General features: G+C 47.3%; 1 protein-coding gene across 10 annotated transcripts in view; it reads left to right on the forward strand.

The window, feature by feature from the left end:
• Positions 1 to 22,655, forward strand: part of LOC102448420 (diacylglycerol O-acyltransferase 1) — a 61,372-nt gene that overhangs the window by 21,023 nt on the left and 17,694 nt on the right. For 6 of the 10 annotated variants that reach the window (XM_089781407.1, XM_075940475.2, XM_075940469.2 and 3 more), the window contains exons 8-14: positions 2,088 to 2,213; positions 4,017 to 4,103; positions 6,793 to 6,896; positions 8,391 to 8,429; positions 10,011 to 10,052; positions 10,149 to 10,193; positions 20,285 to 20,397. In XM_089781407.1, coding sequence (XP_089637533.1) covers positions 2,088 to 2,213; positions 4,017 to 4,103; positions 6,793 to 6,896; positions 8,391 to 8,429; positions 10,011 to 10,052; positions 10,149 to 10,193; positions 20,285 to 20,397 — 556 coding nt within the window. The remainder of the gene's footprint in view (positions 1 to 2,087; positions 2,214 to 4,016; positions 4,104 to 6,792; positions 6,897 to 8,390; positions 8,430 to 10,010; positions 10,053 to 10,148; positions 10,194 to 20,284; positions 20,398 to 22,655) is intronic. The other 4 variants (XM_075940470.2, XM_075940473.2, XM_075940474.2 and 1 more) reach the window with 4 other exon arrangements.

A 22,655-nucleotide genomic window follows, 5' to 3' on the forward strand; every position in this document is an offset into this window, starting at 1 on the left:
GTCGTCCTGTGCTGCTGCCTCTGATAAAGAAGCAGCTGTGTGGGGTGGCAGCAGCCCCTGTCTAGGTGGTGGTCTGAGCTCCCAGACCCAGTGCGAGCCGGAACTGAGTTGTGCTGCCTGCCCACCTGGCTCCTAATACACTTTAAATACAGAGCTGCAGCGGGGGTAGTTCCAGTTCTCCTCTCTGAAAGTTTATGGTGTTAACAGAAACTTTTGTTGGTTTATAGCCTCCTATAATAAATCGATGCTTGTACAATAGATTATTAGGCCTTGTGTCCCAAATTCTAATGTAAAGCACTGCACCCACAAGTAAACATTTACAAATATATTGTAGGAAACTTATATTTTGTGTTTGTATACGTGTTTATATTCCTTTTCCTAGTATAGCTGCATGTCTGGCAAATGTATCTTTCAGTGTCTCAGTCTGGCACCTGGTCACTTACATTCTAGTGACCTATGATGTTTTAAAACACTGGATTGTGACTTCAGTGAAGGAATCTGGTTGAAGAAGATGGCTGATTATCAAGTGAAAAGATGCTGATTACGTGCACATAGGAAAGAATTACATAAAGGCCAATGTCTGGGCTCCAGCGGTCTCCAAATGCAAATACAAAAATGTGAACCTAATCTGTGGTACAAATGACCAGTTAAATGTACAGCTAGTCATTTGAGTTTGCAGTCACCAAGTTTGCATGCGTATATACGTGATAATTACATATGCTACATGTGTGCCCACTGGTGAACCTAGTGTTCTGAAACTCGCACTGAATGTACATAGTAGGTTAATCAATTTACTAAACCATCATATTGTTCATCACTTACCTGGGTTTAGTGGGAGGAGCTTTCGATAAATAACTAAGCAGAAAAAGGGCTTTTTTCTTTGAACATATTGGGCACGTTTAGTACTGCAATAGCAATAGCTCCATCTACTGAAACAAATAGTAAATCATTGGAAACTCCAGGTGTCACAGCAAAAGTGTATGGCTACTTGTCACTCCCAACATTATTAGTATTCTAAGACACTTTCAAGTCTTGCATGCTCTGTTTAATAATGCACCCAATAAAAAATATTTGTATTCACATTTTTGAGGGTAAATGCGTGAGGTGGGGGACAGTGTTAATTCAGTCGCATGAAAATGATGAATGACAGTACCTAAAGCTCTTTCAAAATGGTACTTCCTTCATTTGGAGTATCACTTAGTTTTGTGGTGTGCAGTTGAACAGTGAAACACCGTCATCTAATTAACTATACTATATGGCTGCATTACCAGGACAGAAGGAAGCCATATTTAAAGAGACTGTCTCTGCTATGCTTTATGATTTTAACTACTTACATCGTTTGCCATTACAAAGTCACAGGCTCCACGGTTATTTCCTATACTAAATCTAGAGAGAGCCTATGGTATCTCTTGTATCCAGGTGTGGAACATGCTGACAGATGCTTTCTCTTCAGTGCTCACTTCTATTACCAACCTCCTGATTCTCAGTTTTGCCTGAATCACCCTCCTGGGGCAGTGAAGTTCACACAGTGCTCCTCTGTAGGAGCAAGGCCCGTTTTGCTGTAGGGGGAGATTCACTGTGGGGGAGAGCTAGCCAGGTGTCCACTGCTGCATCCAGCAGTTTTACTCTATAGGAGTCTAACGTAGACTCTCTGACCGAGGCTTCAGTAGAGACATGCAGAGTCAGTACATCTCTTGGGTGACTTGCTGTGCCCTTACCCTGGCCAAGGGCTGTCCACCTCTGGGACTGCATTGGTTCTTGTCGGCTCTGTGACAGCCTCTCTGGGCAGTATCTCTGCTGCAAGGGCCCTCTTCCGAAGTTGGTGCCTGCAGGAAATTGGTCCCAAGGTGTATATCATGTTAAAGACCATTTGAGCAGCCAAATGTCACTGGGCACCTCATTGTAATGACAAGGGATTAGTTTGCGCATCTGTTTTATAGATGTGGTAGGCAGGCTGCACAGACAGACTGATTTCCTTTGTTAATTAGCAAAGATAGCATCATGATACCAAGCTTGTGTGTTTGGGAAGAAAAAATAAACTGAACCTGGAACTACCACAACAGGTTATTTTCTCTCTTGTTTCTTAGCTGGAGGGTTGCTGACCATGTTTGTGTATATCATCATTGCCCTGAAACTGTTCTCCTACTATCAGGTGAATCGCTGGTACAGGGAGGGAACCCCCAGACCAGTCAGAGGAACTTCTAGAATGCAAGGTCAGCAAATTCTGAACTCTCCTATCGCTATCAGTAGGCATGGAAAAGAATGTGCTATTTATGTGTGGCTCAGTGGACTGAGCCCAGGAACACCAGGGTCTGGGTTTCTAACTCCAGTTCTGTCTTGGATTTTCTGTGTGGCTTTGAGCAAATCAGTCGCCTGGTCTCAGCTTGCCACTCTGTTGATGGAAAATCTCTCTGTCTAGAGCATTTGTAAATGTGCTTACACTGTGGAATATAGCCATCTGTTATCTCACGGGGATACTGTAAAAATTCGTTCATTATCAGTTGACAGGAGCTATAAAGTGCTCTATTAGGGCTAAATCTGGCACCACTGAATTCAGCATGGATGAGTGGCCTCAGTGCTCATGAACAGGCTCACCCTGGTCTCAGAACACCAGGCACACAGTACCTTAATGTCTGAATTCGGCCCTCTCCCTTGGGTTTGCTTTTATTGTTAACTGAAGTAATGACCATATTTACTTCTCAGCCTATTCTTTCTCTGGACCCTTGCTTGTTCCTAGAGTTCTTCCCTGCAACATCTCTACGCCTAGTTCTCCTCTGCCTCCAAAAGGCATTCTGACTCTTCATGCTCTGGGTTGGGAGCAAATAGGATTCTGGTGAACCAGGAGTCATAACTGTTGATCTCTGTCCTGTGCACTGAATGAGGCAGGGGTCTTGTGGAAAAGATAGAATGTGATCATGTTACTAATGTTCTATGTTAATCCACACACACAAGGATGCTGACCTAGCGCTGCACAGGCAACCTGAATCCTGACATTTCCTAACTTTTGATGACTTGGTTTTGCAACCTTAATGACCATTTAGCATAGTTTTTTGGGTGTAATTTTCTAAGTTTTGAAGAACTTAATAGAAAAAGCAGAAATTTTGTCTCATGGAACCATATTGACTCCCCCATGAGTCACTAGCAGGGTTGGGGTCTTCATGTTGAGCTAGCTGTCTTGGTGTAAAAACACAGCTTTTTGGCATGAAGACATAGCTATGATTGGGAGCCGCTTGACAAAAATGATTTAAATTCTTCTCTGCCATTGACTTCAGTGGGTTCAGATATAGGGCAAGGCTGTGCTCATTTGAAAATCCCACCCTAAGCCCTCTCCACTTCGAGGTCTTTCTTACTCTAGCCTCTTGCTTGCCTTTCCTATACTTGTCTTTTTCCAGAATATTAGCCTCCTGTCATCCTGCATCAAAACCCTGTGCATTGATTTGCCCCAAACAATGGCAGGTGATGCACACAATCACAAAGGGGAAGGGGAGTGGTTCGTATGATCTCAAAAGGATGGGGACCGTAACTACTGCAGGCATGCATTCATGAGATTTCTTTTTCATGAAGATGTTTCTGTTGTGAAAAAGAAGAAGAGATAATCAATGGTTAGGGTATTAGTCTGACACTCAGCAGACCAAGTTCAATTCTCTGCTTTGCCATAGGCTTCCTGAGTGACACTGGTGAAATCCTCTGTGCCTTAGTGCCTTATCTGTACAATGGGGTTAAGCACTGCCCTGCTTTGTAGAGGTGTGTTGAGAAACACAATCATTGTGAGATACTCATTATGGCAATGTGGGCTACCAAAATGCCTAATGAGAGAGAGGAAAAATTGCCCCTGGACCCAAAGTGTTGGGAACTAAGCACCCAGTGATTAGCAGGAAGTCAAAGCTGGACAGAAAGTTCTTCCTGAACTTTGTAGAAGTGAAGCTCTCTAGCATCAGTCCCGGCTTATTATATAAAGTCATCCATGACCTTTGATTCACTTGAAACCATATGATAGATGTTACTCCTTTTGTTAGCAGCAGATTCCTCAACCCATCAGTCCAGAAGGAACGAAAGAGGACAGTCAAAGCAGATCATGTACCCAATGAACCTGAAAGTAAAAGGTAACATTTCCTTATACTGCTGCAGTTACCTCTTCCCTGTCAGCAGAACAGGATTTCTATAATATATGCTGCGTCTTCACTATATGCGGAGCAGCTGAAACAGTGTAGTTGGTGGAAACCTGATAATCAGATGAACAAAAATTACCTTTACAATAGTTCTTAAAAGGACATTGTCTCTTCAAAATTGCACTTCTAACTGAAAATCCTTCACCTGCCACTGTTACAAGTCACTTAAGGCTACTGTAAGTGGAGGAGGGCAGAGAAATCAGTATCTATTGTTAGGGGGGTTAGTTTATTTTGTATATTTGGTGACACATTAAGAATAGTCAATTTCACTGTTCCCCTTGTACAGTATGTTGTTTGTCTTTCGAAGAACATTGGCAAGTGTATTGTGGGGGGAAGATGTTTTAAATGGAAAATATATTTGTAAAGCCACAAACATTGTTCCTTGCATTCAGGGGCACAAGTAGTACAGGCAGTCCCCGGATTACGTACAAGATAGGGACTGTAGGTTTGTTCATAAATTGAATTTGTATGTAAGTCGGAACTGGTACATATTGTAGGGGAAACTCTAGCCAAACATTTCTCCAGAGCTCAGTTTTATTCTCCCACACCTCACTTCCCTCAGGGTATGTCTACACTACCCCGTGAGTTCGAACTAACGGGGTAATGTATGCATACCGAACTTGCTAATGAAGCCCGGGATTTGAATTTCCCGTGCTTCATTAGCATAAAGCCGGCGCCGCCATTTTTAAAAGCCGGCTTGTTCAAACCCCGTGCCGCGCGGCTACACGCGGCACGGGCTAGATAGTTCGAACTAGCTAGCCATTCCGAACTATCTGTACGCCTAGTTCGGAATGGCTAGCTAGTTCGAACTATCTAGCCCGTGCCGCGTGTAGCCGCGCGGCACGGGGTTCGAACAAGCCGGCTTTTAAAAATGGCTGCACCGGCTTTATGCTAATGAAGCACGGGAAATTCAAATCCCGGGCTTCATTAGCAAGTTCGGTATGCATACATTACCCCGCTAGTTCGAACTAGCGGGGTAGTGTAGACATACCCTCTGTCCTTTATTCTCAAGCTGAGGTGTCTGCTGAGAAAAGCCGCTCCGCGTCTCCCTGGTCTGCTGGGAGAGGCACTAGCTTCGCATCTCCCTGGTCTGCTGGAGGGAAGCAGCTAGTGCGGGGTTGCCTCACCCCGTTTGTAAGTAGGGATCCGATGTAAGTCGGATCCATGTAACCCGGGGACTGCCTGTACTTCAAACTCGTCTTTAAATTGTTGTTCAAGAGCTCTCTTTGCTGTGTTACCAGTTCTGCCGTATCTGCATGATTTGGATTTTGTGGCTGCTGAATTCTGAATGAGCTCCATCCAGGCTTCCTAATTTGAAATGTTATAGGAACTGCAGCCTCACTCCTCCCAAAGTGTTTTGTGATGAGCAGGGACAGCTTAATACAATCACACTCAAAACGACTGGCAAATGTAGCAAAATATTGCCATTAAGGAGCACGTTGTGTGGTAATCTCACTCCGCCGACTTATCCCCACTATCATGTGTGATACAGTCATTTAGAAGATGTAAAGATATAGGATAAAATCCTGACTCCACTGGAGCATGTAGTAAACTTCCACTGGTTTCACAGAGCCAGGATTTCACCCAAAATGAATGAATTCGTAAATGCTAGACGCAAACGACATCAAATGAGATTTTTTTAAAGGAACCTTTCAGTCCTGCTTAGGGCCTGATTTTATTGTCCCTTGTGCATGTATAAGGGTGGAGAGAATGCAAGGAACTCCTTCCTTTATGTAGCCCCCATGCAGAGGTTTGCCATAGTTACAGTCTTCCCTGAGCATAAGGACTGTTCCTGACTGCCAAGCCTATTTCTAGGGCAGGGCATGAGACACGGATATTGCCCTCTTTACGAGCTGTGAGCCTGGACTCTCTGAAAACTCCAGAAGACACTGCAATGTATGTGGTGAGGAGGAGTGACTCAGCACCAGCTACATCTCAGGCTGCTGCTTCATGCCACAGTTTAGCTGTCAGTGGGTATGTGTACACTGCACTTAGCCACCTGTGGCTGGCCGGTGCCAGCTGACTCAGGCTTGCAGGGCTTGGGCTAATAGATTGTTTAATGGCAATGTAGAGGTTAGGGCTTGGGTTGCAGCCCAAGCTCTGAGACCCACTCCGTGCTGGGGCTGCATGTCTACGCAGCAATTAAACAGTCCCTTACCCAAGCTCCAAGACCCCTGTCAGATGACTTGGGCCAACCATGGGTATGTCAATATCCAGTGTTAGCTAAGTCACGCACCCACTTCTTAAGTGATACTGATTTGCATTAAGGGTTGTGCATGGGTAAACATCTAGTGGTTGGTTAATTATCATTGGAATTACACATGTTCAGTTGTGCATTCCACAGGGTGCACAGAGTGAGGGGTGAATGGCACCAACATACTCCATGGCTCTGCTTATAATTGGAATATCAGGGTGCCTATCCCCAACAACATGACAACCTCCATCTTTTCCCGGTTTCCTCTAACAGCATTAGACTTTAAGACAACACGGGGATTGGTTGAAATCAGAGTACTTCATTTATTGTTATAAGTGTGGTCCAATTTGTGTAGCTATTCTAGTTGTAATGTCGATTTGCCATGAAAAGTGACTTTTTAAAAAACCTGGTATTTTTCTCCTTCCCAAGATCTGTATTACTTCCTGCTAGCCCCCACGCTTTGCTACCAGCTAAATTTCCCAAGACAAAAGCATTGCCGGCAAGGCTATATCATTAGAAGATTCATTGAAATGGTAAGAACAAGACATTGCATTTGAAATTGTCCGCTTCTCTGCACCCGCTGTCACAGTGAATATATCAGACCTTGAAGTTTCACATTGCGTATGTTCACTTGGAGGCTGAATGTGACAGTTCTGAGCCAGACAGGATTTTCCCATATTGTACATACAGAGGTGAGCTGTTTCTGCTGTTGAAGATATTCTTATGTCCCTCAGTCTCTGGAGGTCTAAAAGAATGTACTCAAAATCCTTCCAGCTCTCGGTCTACCAATTCCATTCCAAATGCCATTCCAAATGCATCCTAAAATGCCACAGCCAGCAGTACTATCTGCAGCCTCTTTAAGTTTCATTGAGGAAAATGGAGTTGCATAGTGTTGTGAAATGTCATCAAATTAACATAAATTTCAGATTTTTTTTATTGACATTTCTGCAAAAATTTTCATTTTTTCCCAAATCCATTTCTAAACCCTGCCCCATTTTTAGAACACTCAAATGGGAAACGGGGATTGACTCAAATGGGAAACGGCAAAAATACGTTGCCTTTATAGGGGAGCTCTCTTGATGCCCCAGGCTGCCACTTAGGGTGCGTCTACACAGCAACGTTATTTCGGACGTGATTCCAAAATAGTGAGTGTGAGTGTCTGTCCGCGGCTTATTCCAGATGCTGTAAACCTCATTCCATGAGGAATAACACCTCTTCCAAATTAGCTATTTTGGAATAGCAGTAGTGTGGATGCTTCACTGCTGCTATTTTGGAATAGCTCCTCCCCAGGGCCATTCAAAGTAATCATTCCCCGGTGCTTTCTGGGGCTCTAAATTGAGGTAGTGCATCCACATTAGGGGGGCCTGCCTCGGACTAATTTCAAGGCTTCCTTGTAGTGTAGACGTGCTATTTTGAAATAAGCTATTTTGGAGTATTTCTTCCAGCTTATTCTGAAATAAGCGTGCAGTGTAGACATAGCCTTAAAGCCCTGAGTCATAACAAGTCATATGCTAAAGGGTCCTTTCGCAGCCTGTAAAGTGTGGGCCAGTGGGATCACTGAAATTGATGTTAGGCCTTTGGAACTCTCCTGTCTCCAACCAACATAAAAGGCAAAGGATCAAACTAAGCGTCCATAGATGGACCCCCCATATAGCAGCTCAGTGCATTGCTACCATCCGCCAGATCAGCTGATCTTTGGTTAGTTAATGTAGGAAATACACACAATTAAAATTGCACTGCAGATGCCATAAGATTCAGGGGATGGGGAAAGTCCTTGTATTTTGAAGATGTAGCTGTATGACATTGTGTATTTGAATAATATGCTGGGAAGCATGCCATTCCCTAGATCTTCACCCGAAGATGCAGCACAAGATGTGTGCGTGGCAATTGAACTTGAAGATGAAGGGGTGGTTATGGCATTGAAATACAAGAGAGACTGGAGATTTTGCAGTGGTGTCCCAGAATGTAGTCGACTCAGCCGAAGGGAATTCATTCTCCAAAATCTTCTCTTGCTGTTTTCTTTGCAGATTTTTCTCTTTCATCTCATGCTGGGGCTAATACAGCAGGTATGTTTTTGTCCAAGGTTAAACCCCAGGGATTCAGCTACTGTGCACAGTGAGGCCTCTGTGAACCACATATTGCCATTTAATGCTAAAAGCTATTTAGGTTTTGACCTTTACCACTTCATTTTCTTTGTCAGAATAAGCCCTCCCCCCATCTACCTTAACACACAATTTGGAAATAGATCAGTCATTTAAATTGTTGTATCTAGCTGCTTGCACTGAGACTATATCTACACAAAAGTGCGTGTCCTAGCCTGGTTGCAGTGCACACTGACAGACTATTTCTGCTGCTATAGACACACCATGTCCCTGATCAGTGTTAGCTGTGCCAACACAAACACTTCTATTAGCATGACTGTGTCTCCACTGTGGTTTTGCCATTATCCCTGTCTGACATAGCTATGCCAGGACAAGTTCTAAAGCTCAGCCAAAGTTACTGCCTCAGTGAACTAACATGAGCCCACAGTGCAGATATAACACAGTGAAGAACTGAAATGTCTGGAACTGGGATGGGTGCAGGGAAAGGTCTCCACTCTGAGTTACCATCTGCTGTCTTGCTCCTCTACAACTGTCCATGCCTCAGTGTAAGTTCTGGGAATCCACAGATGCTTGTAACTGAGAGAGTGTAGGGAAAGTACCCAGCGTGTCTCTCCTCACCAAGATGATTGTTAAAATTGTACTGCAGCTTCCTCAGGCTTCTCCCCTTCCCAGCTGCTCCTCTCACGGTAAGCTGGAAAACATTTAATAGCAAAGATCTAAACTGTGGGGATGGGTTTAAATGGCAAAGGAATTTCCATCAGGACCTGCACATCAGTCAAGATTAGTGGGGATACTACATCCTCAGACAAATGCACAGATATGTTCTCAGTTGCTACCCTAGCACCCAGTTAAACCAGTTCATCCTATTCACTGTCTGACCTAGGCCATTACTATCTGCCGTGTTGTCCAATAATTTCCCTTCCAGAATTTGCTCCAAAATCAGCATCAGTGGCAATTGAGTCAGCCTAGGGGGGTTCACTTAGATGAGAATTTTTTTCAGTAATCAAGCATAATTTGAAGTGCATTAGTCCAATGTAATAATCCATCTAGTAAACTATTAACTTGACTAATGCACTTAAAGATCTTATTACTGCCTGTTCATCTAAGATGCCCCTTTTTGCACCATGATAATGAGTGTGACTTCACACCTTTTCCTTGTAGCTAGAGAAAGCATAATCACTTTGTACCTCAAACCCTCAATGAGACCTGCACACACTAATGAAGGGGTATACAGACTCCCGCTCCATATCCAAACAGATGCTGAAGGCATTATAGAACTTCAAGGTCTTTACATTTGAAAGGAAGTGCTACCCATGAGGACATCAAGAGTCATCTGGCAGGTCGGGATGCAGCTGTTTAACAAAGTGTCAAATGTCCTCCCAGCCGTTCAGTTGGTATGACAGCCTCAGGAAGGGTTTTATGCTACGCAGGCAGCAGTTGTGCTTTGTCATTATAGCAAAGACAAAAGAATGAGTCACTTTTACAATGCCTTCTAGAAAGAACTGTTTACCCCTCCACTCTAAATATGTTTATGTTTTCTTCCAGTGGATTGTACCCAATATACATAAATCAATGAAGCCCATAAATGTAAGCAAATCACATGGTTATTTTCTTGCACCAAATTCTGACTCATTCAGACCAGTGCCAGAGATAACATTCATCTATTTTGTTTTATTTCTGCAGGAAATAGAGTCTACCCTGCTCACTGAATACATCTTAAAACTAGCGGTGAGGTCACTCCGCATGCTTTTTCACTCAGGGGTTAACCCAAGGAGCGTCTATTAGACATTTCCCTTTGGCATAGGAAACAAAGGAGATTTGGGAATGCAAGGGGTCCAGTCAATGTGTTCCCTTTAGGGTTTTACACTGCCTGCCCATCCCTAGGGCCTCTGGGTGCCTTCCATGTAAAATCAATAATAATAGCAAAGTGCCTAGTGGACTTCCTGGAATCACTGACATTTCTTACTCTTCAGGGTCACAACTTTATTTGGGGCATGGTAGGTTTTGTATTGGTCTGGGCAGAGGTTATTGGGTAGAAGAAGGTGTTAGTGTTGGAGGTTATTGGATGCAAGGTGTCACTATTGTGTCAGTATTATGGGGAATGAATTTTCCAGTTTTGCAGCATTTCTTGAAGACCATCAGATTCTGGATTGGTCCAGTCTCCTCTAGGCACTTCTTCCATAGACAGATCCCCTCCGTTGAGAAAGCTTTGTCCTTTCTTCTCTTGTGCTTCATTCAGGACTCCGTGATCTGCAATGTCCCAGAGGACCACAGCTGTCATCATGCAAAGATCAAAATGCAATCTTTGAAATAGCGAGGGCTTGTTCCATTAATTGCTTTGAAAATAAAGAGCAGGGCCTTACATCGGCAGCGGAAGCTAACTGGGTGCCATTGGAGAGACTTGTGCACTAGCCTGATATGCTCACAGCAGCCTAAGCCATGCAGAAGGAGGGCAGATTCTGTTTCAGATACTGTACCATGAATTACAGTCATCTGCCCTGGAGGTGACCTGCATGAATTGGTGCTGGTAGGTTCTCATCTGGGAGGAGGGGATAAAATATCCTATAGTGACCTGGAGCGAAAACCCTAGTGTTAAGTTTAGGGATGTAAAAATATATGTAAAAATATTAACTGTGCAACAGACAACACTTCTATCAGTTGCATGGTTAGCTGCGGGATGCCGGCTGTCAGTTATAGCTTTTCCTCCATCAGTTACCTTCCTCACTAAGGTGTGGGAAAGACCTCCACACTCTGGGGGGAGCCCTAAACCTTCTTCTGCTTTCCCCTGTTTTACTCTGTGCCCATTCAGAGCTGTCTTCTGTTCTCTTCTGAGGGCTGCCAGCAGTCCCCATGCTTCTGGGCAAGGAGGCCTAGTCTCCATTCCCTTTGGATCCATTCATACCAGGAGAGGTTGTTTGACTGTGATGAAAAGGTCCTTTCTCCAGGATCTGTGTGCTCTGCCTTCATAGCACTGAGTGCAGTTGGTTTCTATGCCAATGTATTGGTATCAACATCTTTGTAGTAGCTTCCAATGGATTTAGTGCTTATGGCAGCCTGTACGTCTTGGAGACTGGCATACTTAGTGTGTCCAGTTGAACTGATGTTGCAGGAGAAGGATCAGACTCTGGTTCACTTTTAGCTGGGTTGCTTCTGCAGAGCTGTGTCCCTGAAGTCAGCTGTTATGATGTATGCGAGGTAGTTAATTCACCTCTCCCCTTCCTTGGCTTTGCATCAGCAAACTCCACTCGTTTTAGTACAGTCACTGAAATGAAAGTAGCATGCATGACAGTTACATGCATGAAAGTAAGCACAAAATCAGGGTCACAAAACAGCTCTGTTTGAGTAAATCCACTTTGACATGATCACTTTTCCAAGTAGCATTGTTGTTTTCTCATGATCTTAAACTGCCATCCTGTTCCATTGGATTATATCTCATCTTGAACTAAACTGAGAACAGAAAAACTATTAGGTAGTATCCTCTACTTCAGTGTTCCTCACAGTGGGCCATGGGGAAAGCTGCTAGCGGGCCCGCTGGTTTGTTTACCCAAAGGGTACATAGCCTCAGAGCCTTGCGGCTCCCATTGGCTCCAGTTCACCATTTACAGCCAAAGGGAACCATGGGAAGCAGAAAATTGCAAAGCTCCTTTCTGAATTCCTAGGAGACAAACAGGACAAAAACCAGACAAATTCAACTTCAGCTTATATGTGTGTCAGCAAGGATGGCTTGGTGACCTAAGTAGCTTGAGTCCCTGAAATCTTGAGGTTTGAAGCCCAAAATATCCAGTGCCACTCTTTACTCTTTCACTGTACCATGGACACATTGGGTGCGTCTAGACTGGCAAGATTTTGCGCAAAAACTTGCTAGCTGTCTATACTGGCCGCTTGAATTTGCGCAAGAGCACTGACGTTCTAATGTAAGAATTCAGTGCTTTTTGCACAAATACTTGGACACTCACGCTCAGGGATAACCCCGCTTGCGCAGGAGGGCCAGTGTAGACAGGCACCTTAATTTTTTGCGCAAGAAAGCCTGATGGCTAAAATGGCCATCGGAGCTTTCTTGCGCAAAAGCACGTCTATACTGGGCACAGATGCTTTTGCATAAAAGCATCCGTTCCAATCTAGACGCTCTTTCGCGGAAATACTTTTAACGGAAAAACTTTTCCGTTAAATTATTTCCGCAAAATCATGCCAGTGTAGACGCAGCCATTGAGTTTTATGCAGTTTCCCATGTGCAGTTCTTTCAGTGAAACCTCGGAAGCCAAGATTTTGTCCCTCCTGAATGGAGTTGAAAGATCTCAAGTCACTTTTGGAAAGTCTAGTGATTTGTCCCTGTGTCCTTGGCCTAAAGATCCCACCACCCTTATGCAGAACGCTGCATCTCCGTCATCTGCCGTTCTGCCTAAGAGCCAGCACGCCAGTGGAATTGGCTGTCAGTATCATTCTGTAGCTTTTAAAGCACTGTGGGATCCCTCAATATGAAGAGGACAATGGAAATGTAAGGCCTGGTCTCCACTCTGATTTTGTACCAGGATCATTATTTTGTATGGGATGTAATTTTGTTTTAAACTGAAATATATTTTTCTGGTCAAACCCTTTGTGTAGCTGCAAGTATAGCTGTAGAGAGGTATACTGTAGAATAGTATACGTATTCTGGTATGGCTAATTTCCCTTTCTGTCTACAGCAAAATGCATACCAGCAAGCCCCCAGTGTGACTGCCGTGTACGCTGACAAAAGGGATTTTTATGCTGGTGTAGAAACACCACCTTCCAGGAGGACATTAGCTGTGCCAACAGGAGCACTGTAATATGGTCCCACTCACTGCCATGATGCTTCCTGCTGGACGTCCTGGGATTTAGTTCATTCCAGCACTGGAGTGCCCTCCTACGGCAGTGTCTCGCCTGCGATTACCTTCCTCTTTGGCTTCTACCATGCCAGGACCCGCATCCTTCCCTAGGCTGCAGCGCCTCTGAATTGGCCACTCTAATCATCGGCTGGGGGTGGACTTTGCTGCCTTTTTCTTGCCTGCTTTCCCTTATCTAGCTCTAGTACCCCCTAGGCCCTTTTGTCAGGGCCTGAGCCTGCTCATTGGTCAGACTAGGGCCATGCTGACTCCCTGACCTCTCCCACCACTGCTCTGTCTGTGGCACCAGCCCCTTTTAGGCAGTCAGTCCATTTGCCCCAAGGAGAGACTAAGCTCTCTTTGCCCAGCAGTCCTTCTTATAGGGCCCAGCCTGACCCTGATTGGCTGCCTTCAGCCTCCCTCTGATTGGCTTCTGCCACTGCCCTCTCCAAGGGCAGCTTTAACACCTTGTTTTCCAGTGTGGGGCAGTCATGATTTTATAGACTTCAATCATATCCCCCTTTAGGCTCCTTTCTAAGCTGAAAAGTCAGTGTCATTAATCTCTCCTCATCCAGAAGCCGTTCCATACCTCTAATCATTTTTGTTGCCCTTTTATGAAGCTTTTCCAATTCCAGTACAGGCAGTCCCCGGGTTACGTACTAGATAGGGACTGTAGGTTTGTTCTTAAGTTGAATCTGTATGTAAGTCGGAACTGGCGTCCAGATTCAGCCGCTGCTGAAACTGATCAGTTTCAACAGCGGCTGAATCTGGACGCCAGTTCTGACTTACATACAGATTCAACTTAAGAACCCCAGGCATCCCCAAGTCAGCTGCTGCTGAAACTGATCAGCAGCTGATTCCAGGAAGCCCGGGGCAGGGGCTTCCTGTAGTCAGCCACTGGTCAGTTTGAGCAGCGGCTGACTTGGGGACGCCTGGGGCAGAGCAACTGGGGTGCTGCTGGGTTGGTCCAGTAGCGCCGCCGCTCCTCGGCGCTACTGGACCAACCCAGCAGCACCCAAGCTGCTCTGCCCCAGGTGTCCTGATTCAGCCGCTGCTGAAACTGACCAGCAGTGGCTGAATCAGGACGCCTGGGGCAGAGCAGCTGGGGTGCTGCCCGGTTGGTCCAGTAGCGCCCAGAGCTGCTGTACCACAGGTGTCCGGAGCAAAGCCGCGGAGCACGGGGGCAGCGGGACAGCCCAGACACGCCGTGGCTGTCCTGCTGCCCTCGGGCTCTGTGGCTTTGCTCTGCTTTGCCCCCCGTCCCCCTGGTCTGCAGACCAGGGGAACGGGGGCGGGCAAAGCAGAGCCAAGCCGCGGAGCACGCGGCCAGCGGACAGCCCAGACGCGTTTGAGCTGTCAGCTGACCGCGCGCTCCGAGGCTTGGCTCTGCTTTGCTCTGCTTTGCTCTGCTTTGCCCCCCCTGGTCTGCAGACCTGGGGGACGGGGGGGGGGGGGCAAAGCAGAGCCAAGCCGCGGAGCGCGTGGGCAGCGGACAGCCCTGTCCGCTGCCCGCGTGTTCCGCCGCTTTGCTTCCTCTCCCTGGTCTGCTGGAGACCAGGGAGAGGAAGGGCCCCGTTCGTAACTGCGGATCCGACATAAGTCGGATCCGCGTAACTCGGGGACTGCCTGTATATCTTTTTTGAGATGGGGGAATGACATCTGAGCGCAGTATTCAAGATGTGAGTGTACCATGAGTTTATATAGAGGCAGTATGATATTTTCTGACTTAATCTCTATCCCTTTCTTAATGATTCCCAACATTCTGTTTGTTTTTTGACTGCTGCTGCATATTGAGTGGATATTTTCAGAGAACTATCCACCATGACTCTTTCTTGAGGTGGTAACAGCAAATTTATATGTATATGAATAATCTTCTGTGTGTAGTTTTGATTATGTTTTTCAGTGTGCATTACTTTGCATTTATCAACATTACATTTCATCTGCCATTTGTTGCCCACTCAGTTCTGAGAGATTCTTTTGTATTGATTCGCAGTCTGCCTGAGAGTTAACTATCTTGAGTACTTTTGTGTTAATCTGCAAATTTTGTCACATCCACTGTTTACCCCTTTGTCCAGATATCATTTATGAATATGCTGAATAGGACTGGTCCCAGAGCAGATCTCTGAGGGACACCGCTATTTACCCCTCCCCATTCTGAAAACTGATAGTTCTTCTTCAAGTGATTGCTCATGTCCATTCCAATATCGGTGTGTGCGCAGCGTGCATGCGCCGTCAGAAGCTTTTCCCTCAGCAGTACCCTTAGGGCCAGCAGGGGAGCCCCCTGGACTGGCGCTGGTATATTGGCCCATATATACTCCTGTTGGTCTCCTCACCCACTCAGTTCCTCCTTACTGCCGGGACATGTTCTTCTCTTTCTTTTAGTTAATCTTCAGCTAAGTACCTGCAAATTAAGTTACAGACTTTTCGCTGTTTTCTCTTTGATTGCATGCCCAGCCCGCAAGACTTTAAGCCCTTGAAAAAGTGCAATAGGCCTATGCCGTGTGGAGATCCACACTCCTCGTGCTTAAAGTGTCTGGGAGAAACACACCTTACAGAACTCTGTAAAATTTGCAAGGCATTGAAGCCCAGGACTAAGCGTGAACGTGAGTCGCGCCTTAAGTTCCTCCTAATGGAGGCGGCATTTTGGCTGGCACCGGCACCAGACTTGGCACCAGCCTCTCACAGCGCACCAGCCTCAGTGCACGATGGCTTTGCGCACCGCACCTCTCCGGCACTGCTCCCAATCGCCGGCACTGCAGAAGAAGAGGCAGCCTGACGGGGGTCAGTCCCCACCTAGGCACACGCCCTCTGTGTGCCCTACAGTGGGGCACGTGGCGCCGACAAGACTGGAGCCTGGGCCTTCTAGGTCGGGTGGGCACTCCTCCCAGCAAAGCGAAGTTAGCCCTTCAGAGGTCTTTCCAGACCCATCCACACCAGAGGCCTTAGAGGCAGTGAGGGTCCTCATTGAGTCATCCCCTCTCCTCCTCCCACTCCGGCACCCTCCAGGCAGCACACGGACCCTTGGCACTGCTCCCCTTCCAGGGTGCCCAAAGACCTGGTGCACAAGGGCAGACAACATTGCTCAATCCCTATGGCACCATATGCGGCACTGGCCATCGAGGCACCAGTACCCCCAGGACGTGGCACCAGACTGGGTGCAGCATCATCGCCCGGCACCGCTGCTGATTCAGGGCCCACTGGCACCTACCTCCATGTGGGACTCTGGCGCAGCCATGCCTCCTCCACCACCTTGGCACCACAGCAAGCCAGAGTCCATGTCCTGGCGCATTGCAGCCTTGTCAGCATCCGCATCCACACTGCTGTGGTCCACCTCAGAGTACTCGTCTGACTCCAAGGCAGAATCCGTCTGGTCCTCAAGGGGCTCCAGGTCTCGCTCGTGGCGCCGCTCCCGGCATCGTAGTCCTCCGCACCCGTACCAACAACAGTGTGCTCAACTGGTCCCCGTGCCCATGGTACAGCAAATGTGGCCCCCTCAGCCTCTGGTACAGTGGCCCTTCTGGACCCCCTGGACATACCACCAAAGCCAGGGCATGGATCCTCCCAGACCGGCTTCTGTCTCTTCAGGCCGACAAGTTCCTCCGTCGACGACACCTCTGGTCAGGTCCCCTATCTCGGGCCACTTGTTACCTCCAGGCCAGTCGTCCCCAGGACCGGGGGGAGCGTGGCTTTGGTGAGCCAACCTCCCCCCTCTTCGTCTATGGCCACTTTGGATAATCCAGGACTCACGGATGCCCCTGTGGATGAAGAGCAGAAGGGGTCATCGTTTTCCTCCCTGGACAAGGAGCTAGTCGACTCCGCTCTGTCCATGCCCTCCATGGACGCTAGGGCCCATCAGGACCTACTCTGCCGCATGGCCCAAAGTTTGGGAGTACAAGCGGAGAAGGTTTCCGATGACTCGGACCGTACCGTCGACATCCTGCACGCCGACACTCCCTCTAGAGCTGTGGTCACCAACAGGTCGATTGCGATCGACTGGTCGATCGTGAGGCCTCGACAGGTCGATCGCGAGGCATCCTGTCCACCCCGCCCCCGTTTTCCTCCCACCCCCGAGAAGCCCCACTACCTATCTCAAGTGAAAATGGAGGTAGTGTCGGCTTCCCGGGGATGGACAGAAGTCCCGCAGCTTAGCGCCACTTCCAGCGATTCTGGAAGTGCGCTAGCTGCTCTGCCAGGTATACTGCGGGAGGGAGCATCGGCCCCGAGAGAGGGCAGGGGACTGAACTCGATGACCTCTCGAGGTCCCTTCCAGTCCTAGTACTCTGTGATCTATGATTCAAATCAAAATTCAAAATGGTGACTCTGGCGTCTATAATTCCCTCGTTAGCCCCTGGAGGCTGGTACTCTGCCCTCAACTTGAAAGATGCTTACTTCCACATTTCAATCGCCCCCCCCCCACCACCACCGCAGGTTCCTCCGATTTACTCTGGGCCCAGACCACTACCAATTCACGGCCCTCCCCTTTGGTATTTCCACAGCCCCTCGGGTCTTCACCAAATGCATGGTGGTGGTGGCCGCGGCACTTAGGAAAAGGGGCGTCCAGGTGTTCCCCTACCTAGACGACTGGCTCCTGAGGGAGAACTCAGAGACTCAGGTGAAAGACCACATCACCATAGTCTGCACACTCTTCAACAGCTTAGGCCTCCTGCTAAATCTGGACAAATCAACCCTAACTCCTACCCCGATAATAGAGTTTGTGGGTGCCATCCTGGACTTTCTGTCAGCGAGGGCCTCTCTACCCAGCTCTCGGTTCCTCACAATACAGACAGCAGTCAGGGTGCTCCAGAATATTCCAGTCACCACCTCCCGGGCCTGCATGTGTCTCTTGGGCCTCATGGCTGCCTGCACTTATGTAGTGCAGCACACCGAACTGCGCATGCGCCCGTTAGAGATGTGGTTGTCGCGAGTCCACAACCCGTCCGCTCACTCATGGGACAGAGTGCTGATGGTTCCCGGTCCTGTCCTCCTTGTGCTGGACTGGTGGACCCACCAGGCAGAGGTCTGTGCCGGAGTCCCATTCTCCAGACCAGTGCTATTCATCCGCCTGGTCACAGACACGTCGGACACGGGCCCACCTTGGGTGCACCCCCTCTGACCCTGGATTATCTGTTGGATCTCAGGATCCAGGACCTCTCTTCCTCCTCTGTAAAGGTTCACTTGGCGGCCATTTTGGCCTTCCACCTGGGGGAAAAGGGGAAAACCCTGTTTGCTAACCCAGTGGTCAACAGGTTTCTGAAAGGGATGGTTAGTGTCTACCTGCACATCCACCAGCCTGCCCCCCAGTGGGGCCTAAATCTGGTCCTTTCCAAACTCTTGGGACCCCCGTTCGAACCATTAGTGACGTGTTCTCCTCTATACCTGTCTTATAAGGTGTCTCTTCTGGTGGCACTCACAACAGCCAGGAGAGTATCCAAACTCAGGGCGCTTACCTCGGATCCCCCCCACACGGTGTTTTTCAAAGACAAGGTTAGGCTCCGCCCCGACCCAGCTTTTCTGCCCAAGGCAGTGTCCTCTTTCCACACCTCCCAGGATATTTTCCTGCCAGTCTTTTACCCCAAGCCACATGCGTCTGGGAAAGAACAGGCTTTACACACTTTGGATGTGCGTAGAGCATTAGCCTTTTACTTAGACAGGACAAAACCATTCAGGAAGTCACCGCAACTCTTTGTGGCCATCGTGGAATGGGTGAAGGGCCATCCTGTGTCCTCCCAGTGGATCTTCTCCTGGATAACCGCTTGCATCAAGGAGTGCTATGCCCTGGCGGGGGTACTGGCTGCACCCCTTAGAACACACTCCACGAGAGCCATGGCAGCCTCCCCCGCTTTCATGGTGCAGGTTCCCATCTTGGACATCTGCAGAGCCACTACATGATCCTCTGTCTGTACCTTTGCCAATCACTATGCACTAATGCATCAAGCCAGGGAAGATGCTGCCCTGGGCAGCGTGGTCCTCCACTCCTCTGTGGCTTCAACATCCGGTCCTCCTCCATAGGTTCTGCTTTGGAGTCACCTATATTGGAATGCACATGAGCAATCACTCGAAGAAGAAAAAACGGTTACTTACCTCGTAACTGTGATTCTTCGAGACGTGTTGCTCATGTCCATTCCAAATCCCTACCCGCTGCCCTCTCCGGAGTATTCTGGTAAGAAGGAACAGAGTGGGTGAGGGAGCCAGCAGCGGTATATATGGGCCGATATACCGGTGCCATTCCAGGGGGCTCCCTGCTGGCCCTAAGGGTACTGCTGAGGGAAAAGCTTCCGATGGGGCGTGCACACTGCGTGCACACACCTATATTGGAATGGACATGAGCAGCACACCTCAAAGAATCGCAGTTATGAGGTAAGTAACCGTTCTTTTATTCCTATTCTTTGTTTCCTATCTTTTAACCAGTTACCAGTCCATGAGAGGCTCTTCCCTCTGATCCCATGACAGCTTACTTTGCTTAAGAGCCTTTGATGAGGGACCTTGTCAAATGCTTTCTGAAAATCTAAGTAAACTATATATTGTGCCATCTCCTCAGGGCACAATTCAGTTCAGATCTGGACAAGAGGACGGAGGAACATTGGCACAGCTGCCTGGAAAAATTTGTCTATCCTCTGCCTGATTCCATCCAGTTATTCTCTCAGTATTCACTAGGTTCAATTCCAAAATTACCACATTACAAACTATAGGCCCATATAATGTCTTAATTTCCTATAGAAATCCTGTCTTGCATTAAACTGTGAACTTTATTTATATTTGAATCCTGTTCATGTGTCTTTATCTTAAAATCATATTTAAAAGCCTTTCTCCATTTGCATCACTTGTAACTGGATACTTTAAATCCAGGAGCAGGTAAATCTTTTTATGAGAGCAGTTGGCTGTAGTAAGGGCCAGTTTATACCTTACTATATTCAACCTGTGCTGAAGACATGACAACATGTGGGAGGGAAATATTGTTTTATTATGTTTCCCACACAGGTGCCCAATCATTTCATCTGGCTGATCTTTTTTTATTGGTATTTTCACTCCTGCCTCAACTGCCTTGCGGAACTGCTCCGATTTGGTGACCGGCAATTTTATCTAGACTGGTGGTAAGATTTCTTTCACCTCTTATCCAAACAGATTGCTGTTAAATCAGACTGCTACGTGGCATGCTTAATGTCAAGGGGGGTGGGGTGGGAGGAGCTGTCAAATTAGTATTTCAAAATGGGAAATTGGCTGGCAAAGGTTCTACAAGTATCTAGCATGACTGAGTGGCATTCTATAACTGCTAGTCAATTAGCGTTGTTATGGAGCTGGGAAAAACAAAGTAAGGAATTTAAAATAAAAGTGTAGATTCCCTATTGCCCTGCACCTTATGCAATCATTTACACAATGAAAAAAGGGTGTTAAATGGTAAGTAGATTGACAGTGATTTACACTACACCTTGCATGCTTGTAAGTGATGGGCCAAGAATTTGCCTCATTATCTTTACAAATAAAACTTTAACTTTTACCACTACCTCTGGAGAAATAATCTTTGGATCTTTTTAAGCAAGGTGCACAAATCTAGGTGTTACCATATTTTGACTAATTCCTTGTGGAAGCAGAAAACAAGCCAGCAGCTGCATAGAAAGCTGAATAGATCATTGGGCTCAATGGTTAGTAAGTAACAGCTTGATGTCTAGTTTTCAGCCAGTACCAAACAGTATGCACTAAGGGACAATTCTGGGGCTGGTTTTGTTCAACATCTTCATTAATGCTCTGGGTGATGGGATGGATTACGCTTTCAGCAAGTTTGAAGATGACACTAAGGGGGAGGGGTAGATAGGCGGGAGAGTAGGGATAGAATCCAGAGTGACTAGACAAATTGGAGAATTAGGCTAAAATAATTCTGATTAAGTTCAACAAGGACAAGTGCAGAGTCTTGATAGGAGAATTCCATGCACTGGTATAGGCTGGGGACCGACTGGCTAAGTGGCAGTTCTGCAGAAAAGGACCTGGGGGCTACAGGGGACAAGAAACTGGATGTGAGTCAGTTGTGTACCCTTGTTGCCAAGAAGGCTTAATGGCATATTGGGCTGCATTAGTAAGAACATTGCCAGCAGATAGAGGGACGTGATTGTGCCCCTCTGTTAGGCACTGGCAAGGCCACCTCTCGAGTACTGTGTCCAGTTCCCAACGGAAAGGATGTGGACAAATTGGAGAGTCCAATGGAGGGCTATGAAAATGACCAGGGAGCTGGAGCACATGACTTATGAGGGGAGGCTGAGGGATTTGGGCTTATTTAGTCTGCAGAAGAGAAGAGCGAGGAGGGATTTGACAGCAGCCTTCAAATCCCTGAAGGGGGGTTCCAAAGAGGCTGGAGAGAGGCTGTTCTCAGTGGTGGCAGACGACAGAATGAGGAGCAATGGTCTCAAGTTGCAGTGGGGGAGGTCTAGGTTGGATATTAGGAAAAGCTATTTCACTAGGTAGGTGGCGAAACACTGGGATGGGTTCCCTAGAGAACTGATGAACTCTCTACCCTTAGAGGTGTTTAAGTCCCAGCTTGACAAAGCCCTGGCTGGGATGATTGCATTGGGATTGATCCTGCTTTTAGCAGGGGGTTGCACTCGATCTCCCGAGGTCTCTTCCAGTCCTAATCTTCTGAGAGTCTTTGAGTGGCATACCCTGACTGTCTCTGGGTGTGTCTAGACTATAGGGCTTTTTCAAAAATGTGGCCTTTTTCAAAACAACTTCCCCTGTGTTTAGACTGCTGCTGCATTCTTTCGAAAGTAAATCGAAAGAATGTGGCAGTTTTTTTGACCACGGAAAACCTCGTTTTACGAGGAAGAACGCCTTTTTTTGAAAGTGCTTTTTCGAAAAAAGGCGCTATGTAATGCAAACCATGCTTTTTCGAAAGAGAGCATCCCAGACTGCCTGGGTGCTCTCTTTGAAAAAGCATCTTGCTTTTTCAAACGTACTGGTTGTAGTCTAGACGCTCTTTCGAAAGAGGCTTGCAGTCTAGATGTAGCCTCTGAGTCAGACATCAGGTCCAGTGCTTGCCAGTGGCAGCTGGCAGCAGAAGAAGGAGCAGCTAGCAAGGCTGGGTGCTGTCTACAGGACCCGTTGTGCAGGTTTAAGGAATAAGCAAACCAAATATGTGCCCCAGGCCTAAATTCATGGGGCGGGGGACAAAGTGAACTCCCTGAGCATGTGGTCACAAATTCAGATTCAGCCTGCCCAGCCTCCCTCCTCTCTTCCCCATCCTGACAGAGTGGTGACCATGCCAAACCTGAGTGGTGCTGAGACCCACATGCCAGGTGCCTGGGGCTCATTGGTGGGTTAATCCAGCCTTGGTTGCCTGCTTTGTCAGTGAGGATCCCCCATG

This window comes from Pelodiscus sinensis, chromosome 12 (assembly GCF_052426305.1).
Source record: "Pelodiscus sinensis isolate ZL-2025 chromosome 12, ASM5242630v1, whole genome shotgun sequence".
NCBI lineage: Eukaryota > Metazoa > Chordata > Testudines > Trionychidae > Pelodiscus > Pelodiscus sinensis.